This window comes from Leptonychotes weddellii, chromosome 11 (genome assembly GCF_054177405.1).
Source record: "Leptonychotes weddellii isolate Sample4059 chromosome 11, ASM5417740v2, whole genome shotgun sequence".
NCBI classification, from domain to species: Eukaryota; Metazoa; Chordata; class Mammalia; order Carnivora; family Phocidae; genus Leptonychotes; species Leptonychotes weddellii.
Window position 1 is genome coordinate 4,344,516 of NC_138379.1, and position 23,128 is coordinate 4,367,643.

General features: G+C 51.9%; 1 protein-coding gene across 2 annotated transcripts in view; it reads left to right on the plus strand.

The window, feature by feature from the left end:
- Positions 1-21,959, plus strand: part of CHKA (choline kinase alpha) — a 62,978-nt gene extending 41,019 nt beyond the window's left edge. For both annotated transcript variants that reach the window (XM_006743621.3, XM_081797661.1), the window contains 9 exons: positions 4,793-4,906; positions 7,633-7,766; positions 8,044-8,148; positions 8,668-8,726; positions 10,394-10,481; positions 10,912-11,020; positions 14,176-14,282; positions 15,658-15,739; positions 20,694-21,959. In XM_006743621.3, coding sequence (XP_006743684.2) covers positions 4,793-4,906; positions 7,633-7,766; positions 8,044-8,148; positions 8,668-8,726; positions 10,394-10,481; positions 10,912-11,020; positions 14,176-14,282; positions 15,658-15,739; positions 20,694-20,753 — 858 coding nt within the window. In that variant the 3' untranslated portion in view covers positions 20,754-21,959. The remainder of the gene's footprint in view (positions 1-4,792; positions 4,907-7,632; positions 7,767-8,043; positions 8,149-8,667; positions 8,727-10,393; positions 10,482-10,911; positions 11,021-14,175; positions 14,283-15,657; positions 15,740-20,693) is intronic.
- The last annotated feature ends 1,169 nt before the right edge of the window (positions 21,960-23,128 follow it).

Sequence of the window (23,128 nt, forward strand, 5' to 3'; positions counted from 1 at the left end):
ACCCCTAATTGATTCCTACTTTGGAAGCTTCAGGATGCAATGGAAAAGTGATTAAGGACACTGTGGAGGAAATGTATGGGGTCAAAGTATCCTTTCTCCTAAAAACACATTACATCTGGCAAATTTTGCATCTGTTTTGTAATACAATCTCTAAGAGAATAGAATGTATCGAGAAAGGACAAGTGAATGTTTCAATAAATCATGTGACCTCATTTAAAAAAAAAAAAAAGAATGTTCCCTTAGTGTAGGTTCGTCTCACCTTTTCTCGTGACTGGAATGAGGTTATATATTTTTGGCAAGAATATCACAGAAATGTTACTCTGTCTTCTCCAAAAGTTCATAATCTCGATATTCTTATTACAGGATTTTAATTTTTATAAAGAAATACAACTGTGTAGGTAAAGTGAATTGTCAGTCTGCACACCTCTGCCTCCCCAGCAGTCCCCCTCCCTCTTCCATTCGCTGATCCCCCCCGCCCACCTGTCCCCTGCCCCATCTGGTCACACCAAGGACTTCCGCGTTGCCGGACCCAGTGGCCACCTTACCCTTCTCCCCTGTTTCCCCTGAGCAGCTGGCACAGCTCTCGCCTTCACCCTCGAGGCCGCCCTCCTGCCCCCATCTGAATCAGGGCTTCACGTGGTGGGTTGTAAAACTTCGAAGGGCATGTGAAATGTCAGCATTTTTGCTGCTTTTTAAAATGAAATAGGCTAGAAAATACTAGAAAGTCTTGCACAGTGGTGAGCATGTAAGTTTGTTTTAGGGGTTGGGTGTGCTGGATAGCTTGCTGTGTAACATGGGCTCCTTCCCGTGGGGACAGTCACTGGGAGCGCTCAGGCTCTGTGCGGGTTCCTCTTCAGTGGCCATGCGTTAGCCTTAGACGCTGCGGGTGTGCCGAGAACGTCATGGCTGGCCCAGACCTCCTGGCTTCTCCGAGCTCACTTTGTCCTCCTCTTCCCTGATTGCCCGCTCCGCTGGGGGGGTGGTCTCCCAGGTCCCTGAATGTGCTTTTGCTTCTCACCCCTCAGGTGTCTGTGTCACCGTTTCCCTAGAAGCAGCCACCCCAGTCCGCCCCGCCCCGCCCCACCCCGCCCTGTCCCCGCGGTTATCAAAGCCTATGCTGGCCTTGTGCATTCGTGTCTGCTTCTCGCTCGGGAAGGGGTCCCTGGGTCGTGCCTTGTTCTTGTTTCCCCGGGGCTTAACACAGCGCCAGGCACATAGGGGACCTCCAGTAAATATTTTTGGGCTAAAGATAGATGAATGTTTCTGAATCCAAAGCAAATGGTTTCAAGTGGAGGTAGGACCTTCTGTCCCCAGGAAGTGCGACCAGCTCTGGTTGGGTGGCCGGTGGCTGCGCCCAGGCGAGCTGGGGCAGAGGACTGGGTCGTGCGGGTCCCGCCCTGTTCTTTACTATGCTGGCTTCCTTAAATAGCAAGCAGGAAGGTGTTTGGAGACCTGGTAGTTACAAAAAGGCTTCCAGTAGTTGATGCACTCATTCTAAGATTACCTACTATCCCTCTTAACCTCTCCATTTTTCTTGCTTCTTAACCTGCCTGTCTTTCTTAAGTGTTTTCCTTCTTTTCTTCCTCCAAATTCTTTCCTCCACACGCAGCTCCTCTTCCTCCCTACTGGGAATAAATGCTGAACTGCGGTATTACATGTGAACAAAGAGATTTCTTGTTTACGGTGTTCAGAGAGATGCCAGAGAGAATTGCAAAGCTCTTAAGTCTCCATCCACCTTCTCTCCACCATCCCGGTGACGGGTTGACTTGGCTCTGGAGGACTCCGGGCAGTGTGTTCAGCCCAGCAACGGCACGGCCTTTGTACTGAGTGCACGCGATGCCCAGCGTGCTAAGCCTCCTGAGGGAACGCAGTGGGGCTTCACCTCTGTATAAAGTTTGCAACTTCAAACTCGAAGGCCCCTTTAGGACCGGGCACAGATATGTGTTTTATATGGAGCCCACCCTGATGCCCTTGGGCTTTGTCACTTTACATGGAGGGAAACCGAAAAACAAATTTTAATTGTGATGAAACCTGGATACCTAGACGGAAGAAATCCTGACTGAACTCTGAAATTGTGGGTGGGTAGGGGGGCGTACAGCTGGCTAACGGCTGCGCAACCCGCCTGCTGTCACCCCTGGAGCCCTGGGGTCCCGCTGTGCCCAGCCTGCCTTCGCCATGGCATTTCGCTTCGTGCAGGTTCCAGGTGGAGAGTTTGAGAGATGCCTTGCAGACCTGTGCACGCTCTTCTGCAGGCGTCTCTGGTGCTGGACGTGGGGCCAGCAGTGACTGTACCTCCTCCAAGGGGTTCTCTCAAACCCTGCTCTCAGCTCTGTGGACCTGACAGATCAGTGCTACGTTTGTACTGTCTGTGTCTTAGTCTGCTCAGGCTGCCGTAACGGACTCCCCGGGGCTGCCCAGAAATTTATTTCTGGAGGCTGGAGGTCTGAGGTCTGGGTGCTGGGTTCCTGGCCTGCAGGTGCTGCCTTCTCCCTGTGTCCTCACGTGGTGGAGGGACGGAGGGAGGGATAGCAGGCTCTCTGGGACCCTTCACATAAGGACGCTGATCACATGGACACCCTGCACTCGTGACCTCATCTATACGTAACCACCTCCTAAAGGCCCATCTCCAGACACCATCCCACTGGGGGTTAAGGCTTCAATGCGTGAATTTGGGGAGGACATAGTTTAGCTCATCGCAGTCCTAGATACAAAACTGCAAATGAGGGGTGCCTGGGGGGCTCAGTCGTTAAGCATCTGCCTTCGGCTCAGGTTACGATCTCAGGGTCCTGGGATCGAGCCCCGCATCAGGCTCCCTGCTCTGCGGGAAGCCTGCTTCTCCCTCTCCCTCTCCCCCTACTTGTGTTCCCTCTCTCGCTGTGTCTCTCTCTGTCAAATAAATAAATGAAATCTTAAAAAAAAAAAAAACCGCAAATGAGGGGCACCTGGGTGGCTCAGTCGTTAAGCGGCTGCCTTCGGCTCGGGTCATGATCCCAGGGTCCTGGGATCGAGCCCCGCATCGGGCTCCCTGTTCAGCGGGAAGCCTGCTTCTCCCTCTCCCACTCCCCCTGTTTGTGTTCCCTCTCTCGCTGTGTCTCTTTCTGTCAAATAAATAAATAAAATCTAAAAAAAAAAACAAAAACTGCAAATGAGTAAAATAAAATTAGGCCTCACAAGGTGGTCAGACCACAGTTGTAGGTGACACAAGACAGTGGCTAAACTATAATTGTGGGAGGTCACCGGCTGGCAAATCTGTTTGCTCCCCCAAATGTGAGAGTGACCAAATTACTTTTTCCTCTAATGTGGTTCCATGTCCTTTGGAAAAGTAACTTCTCTGTTTTCTTCTCTGTAACTTTAGCATCCTGTCATTGCCTGAGTAGGTCCTGTTGCGTGTGTGGTTTTTTTGGTTTTGTTTTTTAGATTTTATTTATTTGAGAGAAAGGAGGGGGGAGCACAAGCAGGGGGAGCGGGAGAAGCAGACTCCCCGCTGAGCAGGGAGCCCCATTCAGGGCTTGATCCCAGGACCCTGAGATCACGACCTGAGCTAAAGGCAGACGCCTAACGACTGAGCCATCTAGGCACCCTGCGTGTGTTTTTATAACCTGAGTTTAAAGAGCTGTTTCACTTTGGGCAGTGTTTCTGCGGGATCATAGTCCCCAGGGCGCATTTCTTAACAAGGGGTGAATAAGGATCACCTGAAAGCATTTTCTAGCTACACTTGCCGGCCCCTCCTCAGACACAGTGGCCTAGAGGCTAATTTGCTGTTTAATGGCAAAGTACTAAGGAGTGAATTTGAACTGAGACCAAAAGATAGTGTTTGTTTTTTTTTTTAAGATTTTTATTTCAGAGAGAGAGAGAACACAGGCAGGGGGAGAGGCAGGGGGAGAGGCAGAGGGAGAGGGAGAAGCAGACTCCCCACTAAGCAGGGAGCCCGATGCGGGGCTCGATCCCAGGACCCTGAGATCATGACCTGACGCTTAACCGACTGAGCCACCCAGGCGCCGCTAAAGATAGTTTTTGAAGGCAGGATGATTCTAGATCCCACATGGGTTATTAGGACTGAAGATAGCATATGAGCATCATTGGGTTTTGGCAAGAGACAAACATTAAAACGGCAGCAGGGAGAAGATTGGGAAGAGCAGAGCATAGATCCCGTGAATGCTCCATGCCAGGGTGCTCTTTGGACCCAAAAAACAGGCCCAGGTCTGTCAGTCGCCCTTAAGGATCGGTTTGGGGGCAGAAGGCCCCTGTGGCCGGTGCACTCCTGCTCTGTGCTGACTGGAATGGACAGCCTGTTGGTGGCCTTTGGGAAGATGTCATGGGTGGAACTCAGAGAAGTTGTAAAATAAATGCAAGCAAGAAAATACCAATAGACACTGTTCTATTTTTGGAATCAGTGACTCGGTTAAATTTGACTTTTCAATCTCATCAGTATAGTGTGATGGTTGCAAGCGCGGGTCCTGCAGATTACAAGATGTTGACCTGTTTCTTCGTATTTAAAGTGGGGCGCCTGGGTGGCTCAGATGGTTGAGCATCTGCCTTCGGCTCAGGTCATGATCCCAGGGTCCTGGGATCGAGTCCCACATCGGGCTCCCTGCTCAGCGGGAAGCCTGCTTCTCCCTCTGCCTCTCTCTCTGTCTCTCATGAATAAATAAATAAAATCTTTAAAAAAAAAAATGAAGTGGGGGAGGTGCTGGTAGCGCCCGATGGTAGGGATGCTGGGGGTGGAAGTGCTTGTGGGGCCTGCACGTAGTCAGCCCTCAGTAAACATCCACTGTGTTGCTGTCTGTTTTAGGGGGCCGAGGCCATGGTTCTGGAGAGCGTTATGTTTGCCATTCTTGCAGAGAGGGCGCTTGGGCCAAAGCTCTACGGCATCTTTCCCCAAGGCCGCCTGGAGCAGTTCATCCCGGTAAGATGTGTTCTCGACTGGTCAGTTGACGGACGCCACAGACAGAAGACGGGTTCTTTGTCTCGGTGCTGCGGGAGCCTGAGAGGTCGTGGGCGGACACACTAAATGGGACTTAACATTATGAAACTGTATCAGAAATAAAGAAAAAACAGATTTCTCTTGAATTTACATTAGAACCTCTGTCTTTCCTGCAAAGATGTTCATCCAAATGAAAGCTATATATGAAACCTAACATTCCATTGTCCCCTGAAGCTGCTTGCCCTGAACCTTTCCCCTTTCCCCTTGTTCCTCTCAATTTTGGGGCCACCTTTAGAACTCAGTGCAGAGCCCCGTGGTCCTGGCCACACCGAGCCATACCTGGGTCTTTGCCCTGTGGGGCCGCCACTGTTCTTTGCCTTGTCTCCCAGCTCACTCCCTCCATTTGAGTCTCCCCAGCTCCCAGGTGCCCGTCAGCTGTCAGCTGATGTTGCAAGGCCCAGCTCAAATCCTGTTTCCAAGAGTCAGGACTGTTTGCCTTTTCTTGCTGTCCTGAGGCATTTCTGATGCTGCTGTAACGTCTCCACCTGTGTGAGCTCCTCGAGGACCAGGGTCTCCTGCCCTGCCTCACGTGGCCACCTCTGTGTGCGGGCTTGCCCTGTATAGTTGTGCAGTGGTTAAGCACAGGGACCCTGGCTGAAGGGATGCTCTGCTTGCCAGGACTCAACCTGTTTCCAGCGGGAGGCTGGAGGAAGGGGTCCTAATTGTCTAATCTCCACCGCCCAGGGATAGGAGCCTTCTTGGGACCTGTGTCCCAGGAGGGGTGCCCTCTGCTGGTTGGTGCAGTGGTCTCATGTGTGCGGCTGCCAGCCTGGGTTTGTGCCGAAACCAACAGACCTTCCGTCTTGGCCCCGGCACCTGGCTGGCCACTTGGCAGGGTTTTCATTTGTAACTGTCCCATAACATCCGACTGGTATGAGAATCAAATGAGATAATAAAGTATCTGAAAGCATGGAAAATCTGAAACACTTCCTGTGGTTAGAAGTGGCGACATCTTAAGAACATAATATTGAGTGATAAAACCAGATTGTGGAAGACTGCAAAGAGTATACCATTTTAATAAAGCCCACTGAAAGCAAACTAAAAACTGTTTAAAATATACATGTGTGGTAAAACTTCTCTTTTTAGGGAAGGTAAGTGAGCACAACCCAGAATAATGGGACTGTCCTGCCCTGGACCAGAATCCGTGGGTTTTAGCATCTGTGGGATTGATACTGTTCTACTTCTGAAATTCTGTCTTCTTTTGTATATGTTTTATATAGTGAAGACTTTTTAAAGTTCTGTTAAAGAGTAGGTTGAACCACATGAAACTACCAGTTATCAACTGTTTTTGACCCCAGAAATGGTGATTTCATTTGGCTCAGCCTGCTAGCGCATGTTATTTCCAGGTTCACTCCTGAGCACTGCATGGAGTGGGATGCATTCCACCTCGTCTGGTTCCTACAGCCGTTTTTCAGAGGGCACAGGAGAGTAGTGACTCTAAGGACCTGGTCAGTCTCCTATTGCTCTTTCCCTGTGCTGGGAAAGGAGCTTAGAACTCTGAAATATGTTCATCTTTGAGCATGGTTAGCCTGACTTTCCACAATGTCAAACAAAGTAATGGCATTTTTTTAACAGAGCCATGTGAAAGCTGAGTGAGCTCCCACTAGGAGCTGAGTCCCATGTCCTTAACCTTGGCCCGATCACTTGATAACTTGGAGGATTCCCGGGTGGAGGAGGACGCAGTTGAGCCTGCTGCTTCCAGAAAGCTCTGAGCTCTCGTCATCAGGCTCCTGCCATTTGTCGAGACCTCCTGGCTGGGTGCCGGCCCAGGGCGCTTGCTGCCTTGTCTGCTCTAGGTCAGAGCAGCCCCGCAGGGACTCCATGTCATGTTTCTCATTTTATAGAAATCAGAAAGTCAGACACAGAGGTCTGAGTAGCGTGCCTTTGGCCATGTGACTTTGAAATGAGGATTAAAGCCAGAATTTGAGCTGGTTTTCTCTAACTTGTAGGAATACCATGGCTGTGGCACTCAGGATTTTCAGAGGCATGCCTCTTTGGGCTTCTGTAGGGGAGCAGTGCATGTGGAAAAGACAGACTGGTCTTAGTTGATTGTGATTTCCTCGGGAGGAGGAGCTGGGCAAGCGCGTGGTGGGGGCTTGGCCCCTCTGTTTCTTCGTTCAGCTGTGCGCTCTGAGAGCCTGCTCCATGCCGGGTGGGCTGCTGCATGCGCCACCATGGACGAGGGGGTGCATGACTCATCCTGAACTCCTGGCCGTGCTTCTCAGGAGGACCTGTGCTGAGCATCTCTTGGCTGCGATGGGTCAGGCCAGGGTGTCCGAGCCGCTGAAGGAGTTGGACACGGGCTCATGCAACAACCCTGAGACCCGCAGCTTTTAGCGGGGAGGAGGGCATCCTCTAGTGAGGGTACAGAGAAGAGAGGGGGAGTCCACCTAGATGCTTGTATGTGAGAAGGACCTTCTCATGGTTCAAAGGGTTCAAAATAAAATTGGCCTGTGGAGGTGGCCCCCTGCTTGCTGAGAAATGCCCTGGCGGTCGCTGGGTCACTGTCCATGGGGCGCGTTCCGCAGGGAGTTTCGTGCGCCAGCTGAGACAGACTGGCTGCTAGGTCTTAGTCTGGTGTGATCGCACCCCTAACCCTCCAGGTTCCCCGGAGAAATGGTATTTTCTGACTCCCTTGTTCATTCCAGAGCCGGCGCTTAGACACTGAAGAATTAAGTTTGCCAGATATTTCTGCAGAAATAGCTGAGAAAATGGCCACATTTCATGGTATGAAAATGCCATTCAATAAGGAACCAAAATGGCTTTTTGGAACAATGGAAAAGTAAGTGGTCAAACCGCTTGGCTCTAACTCCGTTTTCTATTAGCGGCTACCAGAGGTGCAGAGTGAGTACTCGTTTGCCGTGGTGGCCGGAGGTCTTCCTCTGCTCCGCCGAGCGGGTGGGTGGGCAGGGGACAAGCTTTCTCCAGGGCCTGGAGCCCCGGGCTGTGTCCCGGGCCGGGGGCTTCCCACTGCCCTCTCGTGATTATACTTGACAGGAGCCCCGCCGGTGAGCCGCGGTGAACTGAGCAGTGAATTTTGTTCCCCCTTTTTCTGCCAGATACCTGAACCAAGTGCTGAGGATTAAGTTTGCCGGGGAGCCACGGGTCAAGCAGCTTCACCGTCTCCTCCACTACAACCTGCCCCTGGAGCTGGAGTACCTGAGGTGAGGAGCCGTCGTGAGCGCAGTCGGGGTTTTCTGAAACAAAACCCGAAGCAGAAGCCACGGGGGCAGGTGGGGGAATTGTTCAGCCCAAGCTCTGGCCTGTGAGTAGGGGCGCCGCGCGGGCTCCGGGGGCGCACTCACCCCGAGCGCGAGAAGGCACAGCTCTCGTCACTCACAGGTGTGAGCGGCGCCGAGGACGTGGGGACCAGGACGGCCTTCGGGGCGCTTGTGTCTCATTAGGAGAGACGGAGACAAGCAAATGCGTCCCCTAACACCAGGTGGTGATGGCAGGTGTGACGGAAACCAGGGCGGGAGCAGACTGAGGAGGAGGGTCGTGCTCTGGGCCGGGAGGGCCCGCCCAGGGAAGAGGGGCTGCAAGCGGGGCTGGCCTGGAACTCCGGGTTGCGCTCCCGGGGCTCGCGGGGCCAGCGCTGCAGGGAGGCTGCGTGGCGGTGCCGAGCACCAGTCTCGTCCCGGGCGCACCGAGACATCTGACCTGCGGTGTGATTCCCTTTGCAGGTCGCTGCTTGAATCCACCCCCTCTCCGGTTGTGTTTTGTCATAATGACTGTCAGGAAGGTAAGAATCACTGCCTGTTATGTGAGGCTGGGCGTGCGTGTCTCCTTAGCGGCCTCCAGTGTGTGTGACGAATGCCAGGTGTCCGCGCCGAGGGGAGTACATGCATGAAATAATGGGACGGCCACACAGTGGAGTATTGTATGACTATGAAAAGGAATGAGGTCGTTTTTATGCAGACCAACAGAAAAATCTCCAGAATATATTAAGAGAAAAAAAGCAAGTTTTAGAAAAACACATGGGGTGTTCTCCCATTTTTGTAAAAAATATATTCATAGAAGAAAAAATGAGAACATTCACTAAACTGGGAGCTTGGATAAAGGACTGAAACCTTCTAAGTCACATGTTTGTTCAGTGTTTAACTCTGGTGAACACGCAACTTTGATAATCTGAGAACGCAGTAAGGGGTGACCGCCCCGCTCTGTCCTGGGGGCCTTGCCCTGGCCACACCTCGCAGCTAATCGAGGCCATCTGCTCTCCTTGGGTTTCTCTGCCTTTCATAAAGTACGATGCCGGGTACCCCTCCGTGTGACTTCAGACGGAGGCCGCATCTAGCTGGGCAGCTCCCGCTGGTGCCGCGGTGGGGCCGGGCTTTGGTGAGGCTTTGCCTTGCTGTCCCTGTCCTTTCCATCACAGCTGGCTCACGTCCACCCTCGGGCCCTTTGCCAGGCTCAGCCGTTTGTTTTTAATTTTGACAACAGTCCCTGTTGAAGACCAGTCATCAATCAGACATGAGTTTGATAGTTTATTAATTAGCTGATCACGGTCGGGCAAGTCGAGCAGGGTGTAGACTGTTAGCGGGCCATAGTCAGCTGCAAGCTGTCATCAGCGGGGTCTGTGGGAGGTCTGCTGGCCAGTGAAAGGCTGGAGGAGGTGGGGCTTGTACATTTACTTTGTTCTGCTGCTCTGAGCATCTCCTTTTAATGTCCCCTGGAAGCGGATTTTGTGTGCTAAAAAGCCTAGAAAGAGCACCTCCTGCAGGAACCCGGGAGAGGGCGTGGCCAAAGAACTAGCAAAGCCTGGCTCACCAGTGCTCACCCGCCAGCCTGGTAGTGACCAATGCTGGACATTGTGTCACCTGTGGGAGGTCTTGGAACGGATGCCTGAAGAGCCAGTCTGCCGCCACTTCACTTCGGGCCCAGAATTCAGCCGTACAGGAAATACGGTGGAGGGAATGCTGCCTGTGGTCTCCTTGGAGCACCAGGCGAGGCAAAGCATCGGGGCCAAGCAGGGTCCACAGAGCCCGGTGCGGCTGAGCACACCTGTGGCGTCCTCATCAGGGAGGACAGCAGGACACAGCTCCCTAGCTGCTGGGGAGGTTGGGTCGGCTAGAACTCCAGCGTGCCAGTCAAGCATTTTCCTTTGTGCCCACCTGTGAGAAGTCTGGGGAGTGCTGCCCCAGCACGCTGAGGGAGAGCCATTCTTGTTCCTGGGTGAGCGTGGGGCCGTGTTACTCTCGGGCTGTCAGTGTGACCCAGGGCCTTCTGCCGAGGGCTGGGGCTCGGGGGGCGGTGCTGCTCCCGGCACTCCGCGGCCTGTGCTCATTCACTGCATGGTTGGGGTTCCCTGGCGGGATCAGAACCACTCTTGGCCCTTCTGTTCAAGGACTCGTGCCTTCGACTGGGCAACACAGCCATAGTAAATGGCATGTCATCCGAACCTTTTTGCAGGTAATATCTTAATGCTGGAGGGCAGAGAGAATTCCGAAAAGCAGAGACTGATGCTCATCGACTTTGAATACAGCAGTTATAATTACAGGTATGAAACAGCTACAGGAGGAGAGGGGAGCCGTGCCACAGGACCCTGGGAGATAGTGCACTGCCCCAGAGGCCTGCAGCCCGGGCCTGTTCTTCGCTGGTAGTGGGGGGGCAGCAGTGAGCGATCAGAACTCAGAATTTGGTGCTTTGTTGGCTTCAGAGATCAGAGTACTGAGTGCAAGAGAATGTTCTTGAACAACTGCCCCTGCGTGGTGGGTCGGTTGGGTGGCACTTTTGTAGCATCAGCTCTGGTTCTGGTAACCGCCCTGTTGGCTCTTCCTGTCCCTGAGGCAGTCGTCCTTGGGGGACCTCAGGAAGGACAGTTGTTGCTGGGAGGGATGCTCACGACTCGGCCTTTTCCCTTCTCTGACCAGGGAGCCTCATGGTGTGGCAGTTTGCCCCCTTCTCCGCAGCTCTTACCTCTTTTTCAGGGGATTCGACATTGGGAATCATTTCTGTGAATGGATGTACGACTATAACTATGCAAAGTACCCTTTCTTCAGAGCGAACATCCTGAAGTACCCCACCAAGAAACAACAGGTAGGGGACGGCTGTGTGTAGGCTTGGTAGTAGCCAAACTGCAGGAGTCCATTTTATGCAGTTAGAATTGATTGCATCTTCGTTTTTAATGACACGCCCCCCCCTTTTATTTTTTAAAGATTTTGTTTATTTGAGAGAGAGAGAGAGATTGCGAGAGAGAGCACAAGCAGCGGGGAGAGGGAGAAGCAGACTCCCCGCTGAGCAGGGAGCCCAATGCGGGACTCGATCCCAGGACCCCTGAGATCATGACCTGACCCGAAGGCAGATGCTTAACCAACTCAGCCACCCAGGCGCCCCTAACGACACCCTTTTCAAATCGCAGAATGGCTAAGCAAACCCTTTTGCTCTAAAATGTTATTTTGTGTCAGGACACAAACCTGACATTTTAATCCCTGTGCCAGAGATAACCTGTATTCATTGAGCTAGAGAGCACAGTCTCTTTTGTAGCTCCTTCTAGTTTTTTCCAAGAAGTCCAGCCTCTGACCTGCGTCCTGGCCTTCTTTGTGGGGATCGCGGTGTTTCCCTTGTGTTTCACTCTGTGCAGACAGAAGTAGCCTTTGGGCACCGTGACTTGGTAGCTGCTGTGCTGTTAGAGTTCCCTTTCCTGTCCTGAGTATGGGGGGGGGAGGGCTGTGTGAAGAATCACCCCCTGGGTGTCCTGGGATCGAGCCCCGTGTCGGGCTCCCTGCTCAGCGGGCAGCCTGCTTCTCCCTCTCCTGCTGCTTCTCCTCACCCTGCTTGCTCTCTCTCAAATAAATAAAATCTTAAAAAAAAAAAGAATCGGGCACCTGGGTGGCTCAGTTGGTTGAGCGACTGCCTTTGGCTCAGGTCATGATCCTGGAGTCCCGGGATCGAGTCCCGCATCGGGCTCCCTGCTCAGTGGGGAGTCTGCTTCTCCCTCTGACCCTCTTCCCTCTCATGCTCTCTCTCAAATAAATAAATAAAATCTTTAGAAAAAAAAAAAAAGAATCACCCTGTGGGGAGTTCCTCCTTGGGAGCCCCTACTCCATTCCTCAGCCCACCGTTGGAGCCGTGGGTTGAGGGTGAGTGGGTAGCGATGTGGAAGCAAGCCGGGCTGGGGAGAGGGTCCGCCGAGCCTGTGCGGGGCAGCAGCCCACCCCCCTCCACAACCCCTGCTACGGGACAGCCCTTTCCAGGGAGCCCTGCCGGCTCAGCCGCATATCAGAGCAGTCAGGGCAGCATGAGGATGGGGATGCGATTGGCTGCTGTATTTTGCTCAGGAGAGGTCTCTTGGGCCCTCACCTGTGCCAGGCATGGTGATCGTGTCTTCAGCAGATGGCCCACACGCCAGGGGCCGCCATTCAAATGTTGACTTGCTGTGGGACCAAAACCCCATTGCCCTCTTCCTGCCGTGCAGGAAGGCCGACTGTGACGAGCTTGAGTACGTCCCAAGCAGAGCGGCCAGGCTGGTTCTGGGCCTCGAGGTCATGCTGTGTGAGGAGGAAGGGTGTGGGGGTGGAGGAACACAGCAGCAGTCTTTGTAAAAGACTTCGTAAAAACTGGGCAGCGCCAGAGGTGCCAACTCTCCAGCCAGGAAGAGGGGGCTTTCTGCCGGCGAGAAGGCAGGTTCCGGCGTGGTGGGTGGCGATGGACGGCAGAGCTGTGTGACTGGCTGCACCGCGCAGCCACGGAAATGAAGGAAGTGCCTTTTCGATTTTCTGAGCAGTTTTAAAAGTCACATAGAGGTGTTGGTCTTCATTAGCTACCCTTTCTGCACCTAGTAGGTAATCTCATGCTTTTCTCTCTTTAGTCTGCTAATGGGATGTTTTAAAATGTTAAACCGTCTTGGAATTCCTAAAATAAACCATTTGAATGAGGTGTGTTATTTTGGAACGCTCTGCTGGGTCCAGTTAGTCTCTTATTTAGGAGTTTGACATCTCTGCACATACGTGAAACGGGCTTTTAACGGTCATTTAAAAAGTTATTATTCATATCTGGTTTTGGAATAAAAATTATGCTAGTCTAATGAGTTTGGTGTCCCTTCGTAATTTTCTGGAACAAATTTATATGAGATGTTCTTTGAAAATTTTGGTAGACTTTGTGAGAGAGTGTGGGCCTAGAACTTTTGGGGAGGGACAGTCATTAGTTACCATCTCTTAGGTATCGATCTATTCAAATTTTCTGTCTTCATTGCCTATTTGAGCATTTAGTATCTCCCAGAAATTAACCCATCTCGTGTGGCAGTTCAAGCATGGGTTTTAAAAACCGTGCCTGGATTTGAACCCAGATCTGCCACTGTTCACTGTCACCTGCTGACTCTGTGCTTCAGTTTCCTCGTGTGCAGAAACAAAGGCTCAGGATGGTGCCCGCTACATAGAATTTACTGGGCATGAGCCATCCCCTTGCCTTGCCAGGGTTATTCCTTCCGGAACGCCCTGCTAGGATGGCGCTCAAACTGGAACGCTGCTTTCTGGTGGGAGGGGGTCGAGTGTGAAAGCCACCTGGGAGAAGGCAGTTGGGCGAGGTGTTGGCATTCCAACTAGGTGATCAGTCAGTGGCGTTCTTTTGGGTAGAGCAACTGCCTGCTGTTTCCTTATTTATAAAAGAAAGCGAGTGGTGGTTTGCTGTGTTCTGGTGCCATTAGATATAGTGTGAGGTACTGAAGAACGGGGTCTCCTAAATCCTGATGCATGGGCAGACTACACGTGGGACCTGGTAGAACCTCTTCTCCAAACCAGAATTAGGTCTTGCCGATTTACGGACATAAAGGCATCACCACGGCAGCTCGCAGGTGGAAGGCCCCTTCGCCTGGTCCGGTCAGCTCCCGCTCTGCTGGAGCCTCTGCCAATGACCTCGGGCTCCCTGGCGCCCGTGTGGAATGCCAGCCCGTGTGCAGAGATGTAGGCTTACCCTGCTTTGCGACCAGGCTGTGGGAAACATGGGCGTGGCGTAGATTCCTCCTCGGTGATTTTGTCCAGAAGTAGTAGTGGTTTCCTGTGCTTGTCTTGCCGACAGTGTGGCATCGAGTGCAGTAGAGTTCTGCCAGGAAGCCGGAGATCACTGCCGCACCGGTGAGCTTCCTCCAGGCTCCGCCGGCCGTGCGGGTGTCCTCCAGATGTGCCGTGCTTCCGCACAGCTGTTGACACCGTCTGTCTCACCGTCACTGACTCTAATGTGATTACTTTTCTTTAAAGCTCCACTTTATTTCCAATTACTTGGCTGCATTCCATAATGAATTTGAAAACCTCAGTAATGAAGAAAAGTCCATTATAGAAGAAGAAATGTTGCTTGAAGTCAATAGGTAATTTTTTTGTTGTTGTTAATTTATAAAATAGCCGTCCATTTATAGAATATAATTGGGGTGCCGACTTGCAATCATGATTTTAGGAGCTTCTTTATACACATACATTTCTGGGACTTGTACTTTGTCAAAAACTGAGCATGTGGTACCTCTCCAGATTTCAGCACCCAGCAGGTGTGGAGAGCAGGGTCGGTGTAAAGGGTCAGGGCACGTGGATGGTGCTCCGCGCTGTGAGCGCACACAGGACTCAGCTGTACGAGGCTGTGCTGCCTAGGTCCTGTACGCTTTTGCCACCTGATGCTCGTGGAGTGGTGGGCACCATCCAGTAATGTGTTTCTTCTAAAAACTGATTACAAATTGTGAGTGTTGGTTCTGAGTCTTGCTTTTAAACTGTTTCTTCAGTAGCTCTCAGAGCAGGGATGAGAAACTTCCACATTTCATGAAAGTCTAGACCCCTGTTTATCACACACACTCATCTCTGTAGTCAAGAGACCTGAGTTACTCCCATTCTTTGGGCTCTCTTAGAAGATTCTTTGGTAAAAATGTTTAAGTGACTTTGGCCCACTTGTCCTGTCCAGCCCACTTACCACAGATCACCTCTTCCTGAAGTGTCCACACCCTTGTTGCTGGGCGTGCACCTACCCTCGCTGTCCCGGGGCTCCCCCTGATACATAGATCTTCCTTCTCTGGTTCTAGAATGGTTGGAGATAGAAAAATGGAGGAGAGCCCGACAGAAAGGGTAGCCCCAAGGGACGTGTAGTGGGTCAGGGACCACAAGGAAAACAGTCGGGTTTGAGGACACTGAAGCATTCAGTGAAGCCCACAGGCAACTGTTGTGAGGGGAGCTTGGGTTCGCGGTGACGGGGGCCATGCTGCGGCTTAGAGAGGGGCACCACCACGCTCTCCTCTGCTCTGTTTCACTGCTTTGGGAGGGCAGGGGTGAGGGCGAGGCGGCATCCTACCTCCTGGGAAAGCCAGCAAGTCATCCAGAGGCCTGCATGTTCCTCCTCTCCCTGCATAGCACTTGCTAAGGGTTGCTGATGCCACACCTCACACGTGTAGCATAGAGTGTTGCTTTCCCAGCGTAGCCTGTGCACCACCCATGTGGCCCCCGAGGCCTCCGTGTGAGTCCCGGGACTGTAGCTGGGCGCGTCCACACTGCACGTCCACCTGCCCCCAGCCAGAGGTGGGAGAGGCCAGCTGCGGTGCCCCCACCCTGTTCCCGGTCCCTGTGGAATAGAATCCTGTTGAGTGGGCCAGGGCTGACCGGGTTTGGACCCCAAGGAGTTACAGGGCCCGCCAGCAGGAAATCCCACCCCTGGCCTGTGGCCGGTGCCACACATCTCACGTGCATCTCCTGCTTTTGTAATTACAGGTTTGCCCTTGCGTCCCATTTCTTCTGGGGACTTTGGTCCATTGTGCAGGCCAAGATTTCATCCATTGAATTTGGATACATGGTATGTTCTGGGGGTGGTTTTCTCTTCTATTCCCAGAAAGAAAATTGTTCACCATGTTTGTTACTGCTTCGTGGGGGATCTGCGTTCTTCGCAGAAGGCTATCTATGTCGCACAGTGAGCCCCCTTGGCCTGGCTCTGCGTCTGCCTCTGGAGGTGGCCTCGCTTGCAGGGCAGCAGGCCCACCTTCCCTGCTTCAGAGAGGTGCTGTGTGGCCCTGGGGCTCTGGTGGGGGATGTAGAAATCAGACCCTCGTGGTCCAGCCCTTGACCTCAGTCCCCTCTGACACAAGGGACCGCAGGTGAAGGAGCGCCCTGAAGCGTTTCCTCCTGCCGTTGTGGCTCCATTCTCCAGCCTGCAGCGCCCCACGGAGGCGAGTTCGACAAACCAGGCTGTCATTTTATTCCAACCTTAGGAACTGTCCTTGACATAGATAGTTTTAACTGTGAGTCCAGCCCTCTGCTGCCCCGTAATGAGTGTTGGTGGTGTGTCCCAGGGCGGGGGCTCACAAAGTCTGTAGTGAGTGCCTTGCTTTAGGAAGGTGGAGGGAATAACGAGTTCATTTCATCCTCCCAGTCCTGTGTTAGGGTGATTTCTGCTTCCAGGTGGAAGGTTTGGTAACGCATAGATGCTGTTAGGCAAAAGAAGGGGGAATAAGGAATTTTAAAGCAGATTTAGAGCCATGGTCAAGTGAAATTGTTAAGACAAAGTACACATCAAAAAATATTACCAAAGTAAGGAACAATTTCATAATAATAAAGGGATCAGTTAATCCAGAAGACATTAAAAAAAATCCTAAATGTGTAGGGCAGGGGTGAGGGCGAGGCGGCATCCTACCTCCTGTCTTGCTTCAAAAGACATAAAGCAGAACCTGAGAAAACTGAGCAGAGAGGCAGAGCCAGAAACAGCAGCGGGAGGGACGGAGGAGGGGATGGCACTCTCACCCAGCCTGACGTCACTGAATGCCCGCTGCCGAATGTACATCCTTGCCCAGTGAATATGGCACATTTGTCAAGATAGACCATATACTGGGCATTAGGAAACAGGTCTCAAGTTGAAAAGAATTGAAATACAGAGTATGTTCTCTGACCATGGTGGAATTTAATAGGAAATCAACAACAACAAAATCTTGAAAATTCTTCAATTATTTAGGAATGAAATAGTACACATAAATCAACCCTGGATCAAAGAAGAACTAGACAATTAGAAACTATTTTGAACAAATTATAATGAAAACACAATATATCAGAATTTGTGGGATACAGTTAAAGCAGGGTTTAAAAACTTGTGGCTTTGAAGGTTATTATACATTTGTATTAGATAAGAAAGTTCTTAAAGCAGTGACTGAAGCTTCTACCTTAAGAAGCTAGAGAGGGAAAAACCAACGTAAGCCCAGAATCAATAGAACTAGATAAAAGGAGGGGCACCTGGCTGGCTCAGTCAGTGGAACACACGACTCTTGATCTCAGGGTCGTGAGTTCAAGCCCCACGTTGGGCGTGGAGCCTACTTTAAAGAAAAAAAAAAAAAGAAAGCTAAGAGCAGAAATCCTTGAAATAGAAAATGGATGGGGAAAAAAAGAGAAAATCAGTGAAACCAAAAGTTGGTTCTTTGAAAAGCTCAATACAATTTACAAACTTTTGGCTATATTAAGCAAGAAAGAAAGAGAAGACACACATGACCAGTATCAGTACAAGGAGAAGACATCACTCCAGCTCCTGTGGATGTTGTAAGAGAATATTATGAATAATTTTACACCAACAGATTTGACAGCGTGCATGAAATGTCTTGGAAAAGATACAAATGACAAAAACTAACCTAACAAGTGGTCATATGTTATTGAATAAGTTGAATTCATACTCAGAAAACCTCCCTGTAGAATAAACTGCAGGTCCTGGTGAATATCATCAAACATTTAAGGAAGAAATGATACCGATTCTGCACACGGTTTTAGAGAATAAAGGGAGGAGGGGACATTTCTTGACTCATTTGATGAAGCATTGTCGTGATGCTGAGAGGAGACAAAGACATTTCAAGAAAACTGCAGAGCAAATGCCCTTTGTGAACAGGACAGAAAAAGCATTATCAAAATATTAGCAGAAATTAAATCTGACGTCTACAAGAAGATAATATGATCAAGTGGCATTTATCTCTGGAATGCAAGGTTAATTTAACACTTTAAAAACCAGTTAGTGTAGGGACGCCTGGGTGGCTCAGTCGATTAAGCGGCTGCCTTCAGCCTGGGTCACGATCCCAGGGTGCTGGGATCGAGTCCCACATCGGGCTCCTTGCTCAGCAGGGAGCCTGCTTCTCCCTCTCTCTCCCTCTGCTTGTGTTCTCTCTGTCAAATAAATAAAATCTTTAAAAAAGCAAACAAACCAGTTAGTGTAATTCAGCATATTAACAGAATGAGTGAGAAAAACCATATTATCTTCTTAGGGAATGAAGGAAAAGCATTTGACAAAATCCAGTACCCATTCATGATCATGATTTAAAACAAACAAACAAAAAAAGCCTCAGCAAAGTAGGACTAGAAGGGTCCTTCCTTAACCAGGCACAAGGCACGTATGAAAACCTATAGCTGGCGTCATAATTACTGGCGAGAGCTGGAGCGCTCCTGCCCACCGGAGCACCCAGCCAGCATAGTAAGGCTGGGAAAAGAGAGGAAATGCAAAAATACTGGAAAGGAAGAAGAAAGACTGCCTTTTTTATTATAGGTGACGTGATCAAGTACATGAGAAAATATGAAAGAACCAACAGAAACGCTATTTGAGTTGTGGAGTGAGTTTACGGAGGTCACAGGATACAAGGGCAATGCACAATAACCATCTGTGTTCCACGTGGTAGAAACCGTTCCAAATGAAATTTCGTTGTATTTACAATGGTATAAAAACATGAAATACTTAGGGATGAGATTTTTAAAATATGTGCATGATCTTCACACCGAAAGCTGTAAAACATGGCTACAATAACCTAAGTAAATGGACAGCAAGACCACATTTATGGCTTCAGAAGACTCCGTATTAAGAGTCTATTCTCCCCAAACTGATTTCCAGAGTCTGTGATCCCAGTCAAAACCCTCACAGGCTTTTTGGCAGAAACAGATATTTCTAAAATGTGAAACTAAAACTAACAAAGTTGGCAGATTGATTCTGCCTGATTTCAAGACGTATCAAGACAGTGTGGTATTGGTGTAAAGATAGACATCCATCAAATGGAGCGGAGCCCGGTGCCCAGAAACACACACATACAGTCAACTGATACTCAACAGAAGAGCCACGCTAATGCACTGGGGAAGGGCTCAGATTTTCAAAACCGGTGCAGGAACAACTGAAGAGCCATGTGGGAAAAATAATGAACCTTGACCTTCTGCCACACACACACATTAACTAAAATGGGTAACAGACGCAAGTGTAAAAGCATCTGGAAAACAAAGGGAGAAAATCTTTGTGACCACAGCAGAGATTTCTTGGGTTACGTGAAGCACTGACCATAAAAGAGAAAAGATATGGTAAGTTGGGCTTAATCAAAGTGAAAAACTTGTGCTCTTTGAATGACACCGTTAAGAAAATAAAAAGGCAAGCACAGACTTGGAGAGAATGTCACTGATCTCTATCTGACAAGGACTTGTATTTAGGATACACAAAGAGATCGCAATGTAGCAAGAACCCAGACGAGCTACTTTATAAACAGAAGATTTGGACACATCACAGAAGATAAAGAAATGGCCAGTAAACGTCTCTTTGTCTGCTTAATGGAATACACGAAATGCAAATGAAACCCCCAGTGAGATAGCCCGTGCACCCCTGATGCTTAGCAGTAAGACAGCGACAGGACCAAGTGGGAGCAAGCACACGGAGCCGCTGGCCCTCGCATACGTTGCTGGGGGGAAGGTAGATGGTCTAACCCGCCTGGAAAACGGTCTGACAGCACATGAAGCGGGCGGCCCGGCGACCTCCTACTTTGGTATCGAGCCGAAGAAATGAAAGCCTATTTCCACACCGCGACCGGCACTCAGATGCTCATCGCAGCTTTATGTTTAATAGCCCCGAACTGGAAACTGCCTGCCTGCCAGTCAGGTGAATGGATATTTGTAGTGCGTTAGATCCGTATAATAGACAAGTACTTACTCCACAGGAAACAGGAACGAACCCCAGACGCACACTGCAGCGTGCAGGAATCCCAGGAACGTGTGCTGAAACAAGCCAGACGCGGAAGGGGACACACCGGGTGACTCCAATTACGGAAGAGCTTTCTATGGCAATCCGTGGTGGTGGAAATCGGTTCAGAGGCCGCCTGTGGCCAGGCGTCAGGGCGGGGCCCATGGGAGCTTGAGCGTGCCGGAATGTTCTCCAGCAGGACTGTGGTGCCGGCGCTGCACTTGAGGGACGCATTTGTGAAAACCGCCCAACTGTGTGTGTGAAGGGGCTCATTTCTGTGGTATACGAGTTACACCCCGATGCTGGGTTTGCAGCAGCCACGCTGTACCCTTCCTGGTGGTCGGCGTCGCAGACTTTGCCATTCAGAGTGGGTGCTTCCGAGGCTGTGCTGGTGGTCAGGACTCAGGACCAGGGTCTCTGCCGTCCCTCTCGTGCCCCGTGCAGTCATCCTACTGCGGGTGATCCCAGAAAATTGGGGCACCTTTCTTGCACCTCTGCTCTCTACTTGCTGACTCAGCCCCGCGAACCTTCTGCTTTGAGAGAGGAGCCTGCAGCCTTCAGGGTAAACAAGAGGGTGAACCCAGGCAGCGCCAGATACGCAGACGGAAGGCCCGCCTGGATTGCTGCGTGCGGGGGTGGCCAAGATGCCTGAGCAAGGTGTCTGGGCTCCTGGACGGCCTGCGGCAGCCGGAGTCACTCTGTCCTGTGTCCGCGGTGGTGGCCGGCCCGCGGGCCTGGGTGGGACATGGGCGGCCTTGGGCGGGAGTCCTTGGTGAGGCTGCTTTCTTGTGTCTCCTAGGACTATGCCCAAGCGAGGTTCGATGCCTATTTCGACCAGAAGAGGAAGCTCGGGGTGTGAGTGTGTGAGGCGCCGTCTGCTTCATCCCTGGACTGCGTGGGGGCGGCCGGGCCAGCGGGGCCCTCGGCGCTCCAACGGCTGTCCCCGCGGCAAGGCTTGGATGGCTCGCTGCCGAACACAGATGTGTATGATACGAAAGACTGTATTAAAATTGAGTAACATTTATATCCTATCTTGTTTACGATTTCACTAGGACTCTGCACTGAGATCGGGAAGCAGAAACATAGCACAATAGCGCAATAGTGCAATTTCTCAGAATCCTTTGAGTCTAGAGAAGGCGTTTTCTATGTGGGGCCTGAAGTTTGCAGTCAGAGACGGCAGACAGCACGAGTAAACAGTGTTTCTGCGGGTACTTTTTTTCAGTTAATGTTGATTTTTCAAGGACTTGAATTCATGTGCTGGGGAACACTGTGACCAGGCCTCCGGTGGTGACAATGTGTGTCGATGCCGCCGGCTCCTGAGGGCGGCGAGTGAGGAGGGACAGACTGTGACGTTGCTCTGCGGCCTGACTGACCGCGAGTGCCCGGAAGCTGCTCCCTCCCCCTTCTGGTCCACAGGGCGGATGCTCGAGGCAGCAGACGCCCGTGCGGGGGGTGGGCTGTTGTCTCCGTTCGATGAATGTAGCTCCTCCGGACCTGTTTTATGTATTTTGTCCCGCGGACGCATCTCCCCCGTCTGTCTGCGGCCTCTGCCCTGCCCTCCTCCTCCACTGAATGTGCCCTACTAACCCCAGCCTCGGCGGGCAGGCACCTGCGGACACACTCGCCTCCCGCCTGCCCTCCCGCCAGAAAGCAGGCTTTGCCCTGCTCTCCGCGGCCTGTTCTCCTCCACCTCTGCTCAGCCCCGAGTTGTGGATTCTGTGACAGGGCTGGCGGCCCTAGGCGTCATCCTGCTGCCGCGCCCGCCGCCGGGCCCCGGTGCGCCCGGTGGGGAGAGGGTGGCCTGGCCTGGGCTCTGGGCCGGCTCCCGCTGCCCTCCCTGCCCCCGGTGTCCCTGACGGGGTGGTCCTGGTGGGAAAGAGCAGCCTGTATGTGGAATGTGGGGGCATGGATACGCTAGAGCTGTGAAACCCTTATATAGAGTAAATGTCCTTTGGGATAAAGTTTTTTTTTTTACTCTGAACTTTTATTTGAATTGCTTTTTGTGCATACATTTCTGCTACTGGAGACTGTACTATACAAACAATAAAAACATACAAAACCCTCACTGTCATCCTTGGTCGTGTCCTAAATCTCGGGCAGGGCTCCTGTTACCTGGTTGTGCCTATGGAGGGCTCCCGGGGGGTCCTCCCAGCTCTCCACCCCCACCTCCACCCCCACAGAGACCTCTGGAAGGACACAGAAGAAACTAGGAGCAATGGGATGTGCTGGAGGAAACTGAATGGTCAAGGCAGGAGGGAGATTTTCCACTATTCACCCTTCCAGACGTTTAAAAGTTTAGCCAGGTGAATGTGTTCTGGGATCGAAGCAATAAAACTGAGCGATAGAGGATACTGCACTCCTGTGTAAGGTCTCCCCCAGAGCGATGCCCGGCCCGCCGGCCCCGCCCTCCCTGCGGCATCCGGAGGCCCTGGGGGCCGGGCCCCCCCAGCAGCTGGCCAGATGAGAGCTACAGCGATAGAGCCAGGCCACCCGGCTTGCCATGCCCAGGGCATCTCTGGCCTCAAAAGCGGCCTTTGTTCCCGGGGCCTCCTGCCGGAAGAGCCACTTTGCAGCTCCTCAGCCCGAGAAAGGGAGGCCTCTGAGAAGCACTAGCACCACCTCCCAGCCGGCGGTGGGACCCAGGCCAGAGAGACATGCACAGTGCTCCTCTCCAGCCCACCAGTCGAAGGATGGCCTCGGGGAGCAGGACTGGTCACCCAGGGAGGGATGGCAGAGACGGCAGCCTCCCCTGAAGGGCCAGCAGGACCTGGAGTCCAGCTCAGTCCTTTTCCTGGCCCTCCGGGCCCCAGACAACTCCTGGGCCGCCCGGACAGCCTCTGCCCTTTCTGCAAGAGGGTGTGTGGGGGGGAGGGGGGAGTGTGGGGGTGTGTGCGTGTGCTGTGTGTGCTGTGTGTGTGGTGTGCACGCATGTGGTGTGTGCATGTGGTTGTGTGGTGTGTTGTGTGCGCGTGTGGTGTGTTATGCGTGTGGTGTGTGTGCGTCCGTGTGGTGTGTGTGCGCGTGTGTGTTGTGCGTGTGGTGTGTATGGTGTGTGTGGTTTGTGTGTGGTGTGTGTGGTGTGTGCGTGTGTGGTGTGTGCGTGTGTTGTGCGTGGTTGTGTGTGTGGTGTGTGTGGTTTGTGGTGTGTGTGCGCATGTGTGGTGTGTGTGTTGTGCGTGTGGTGTGTGTTGTGCGTGTGGTGTGTGTGGTTGTGTGTGGTGTGTGTGTGGTGTG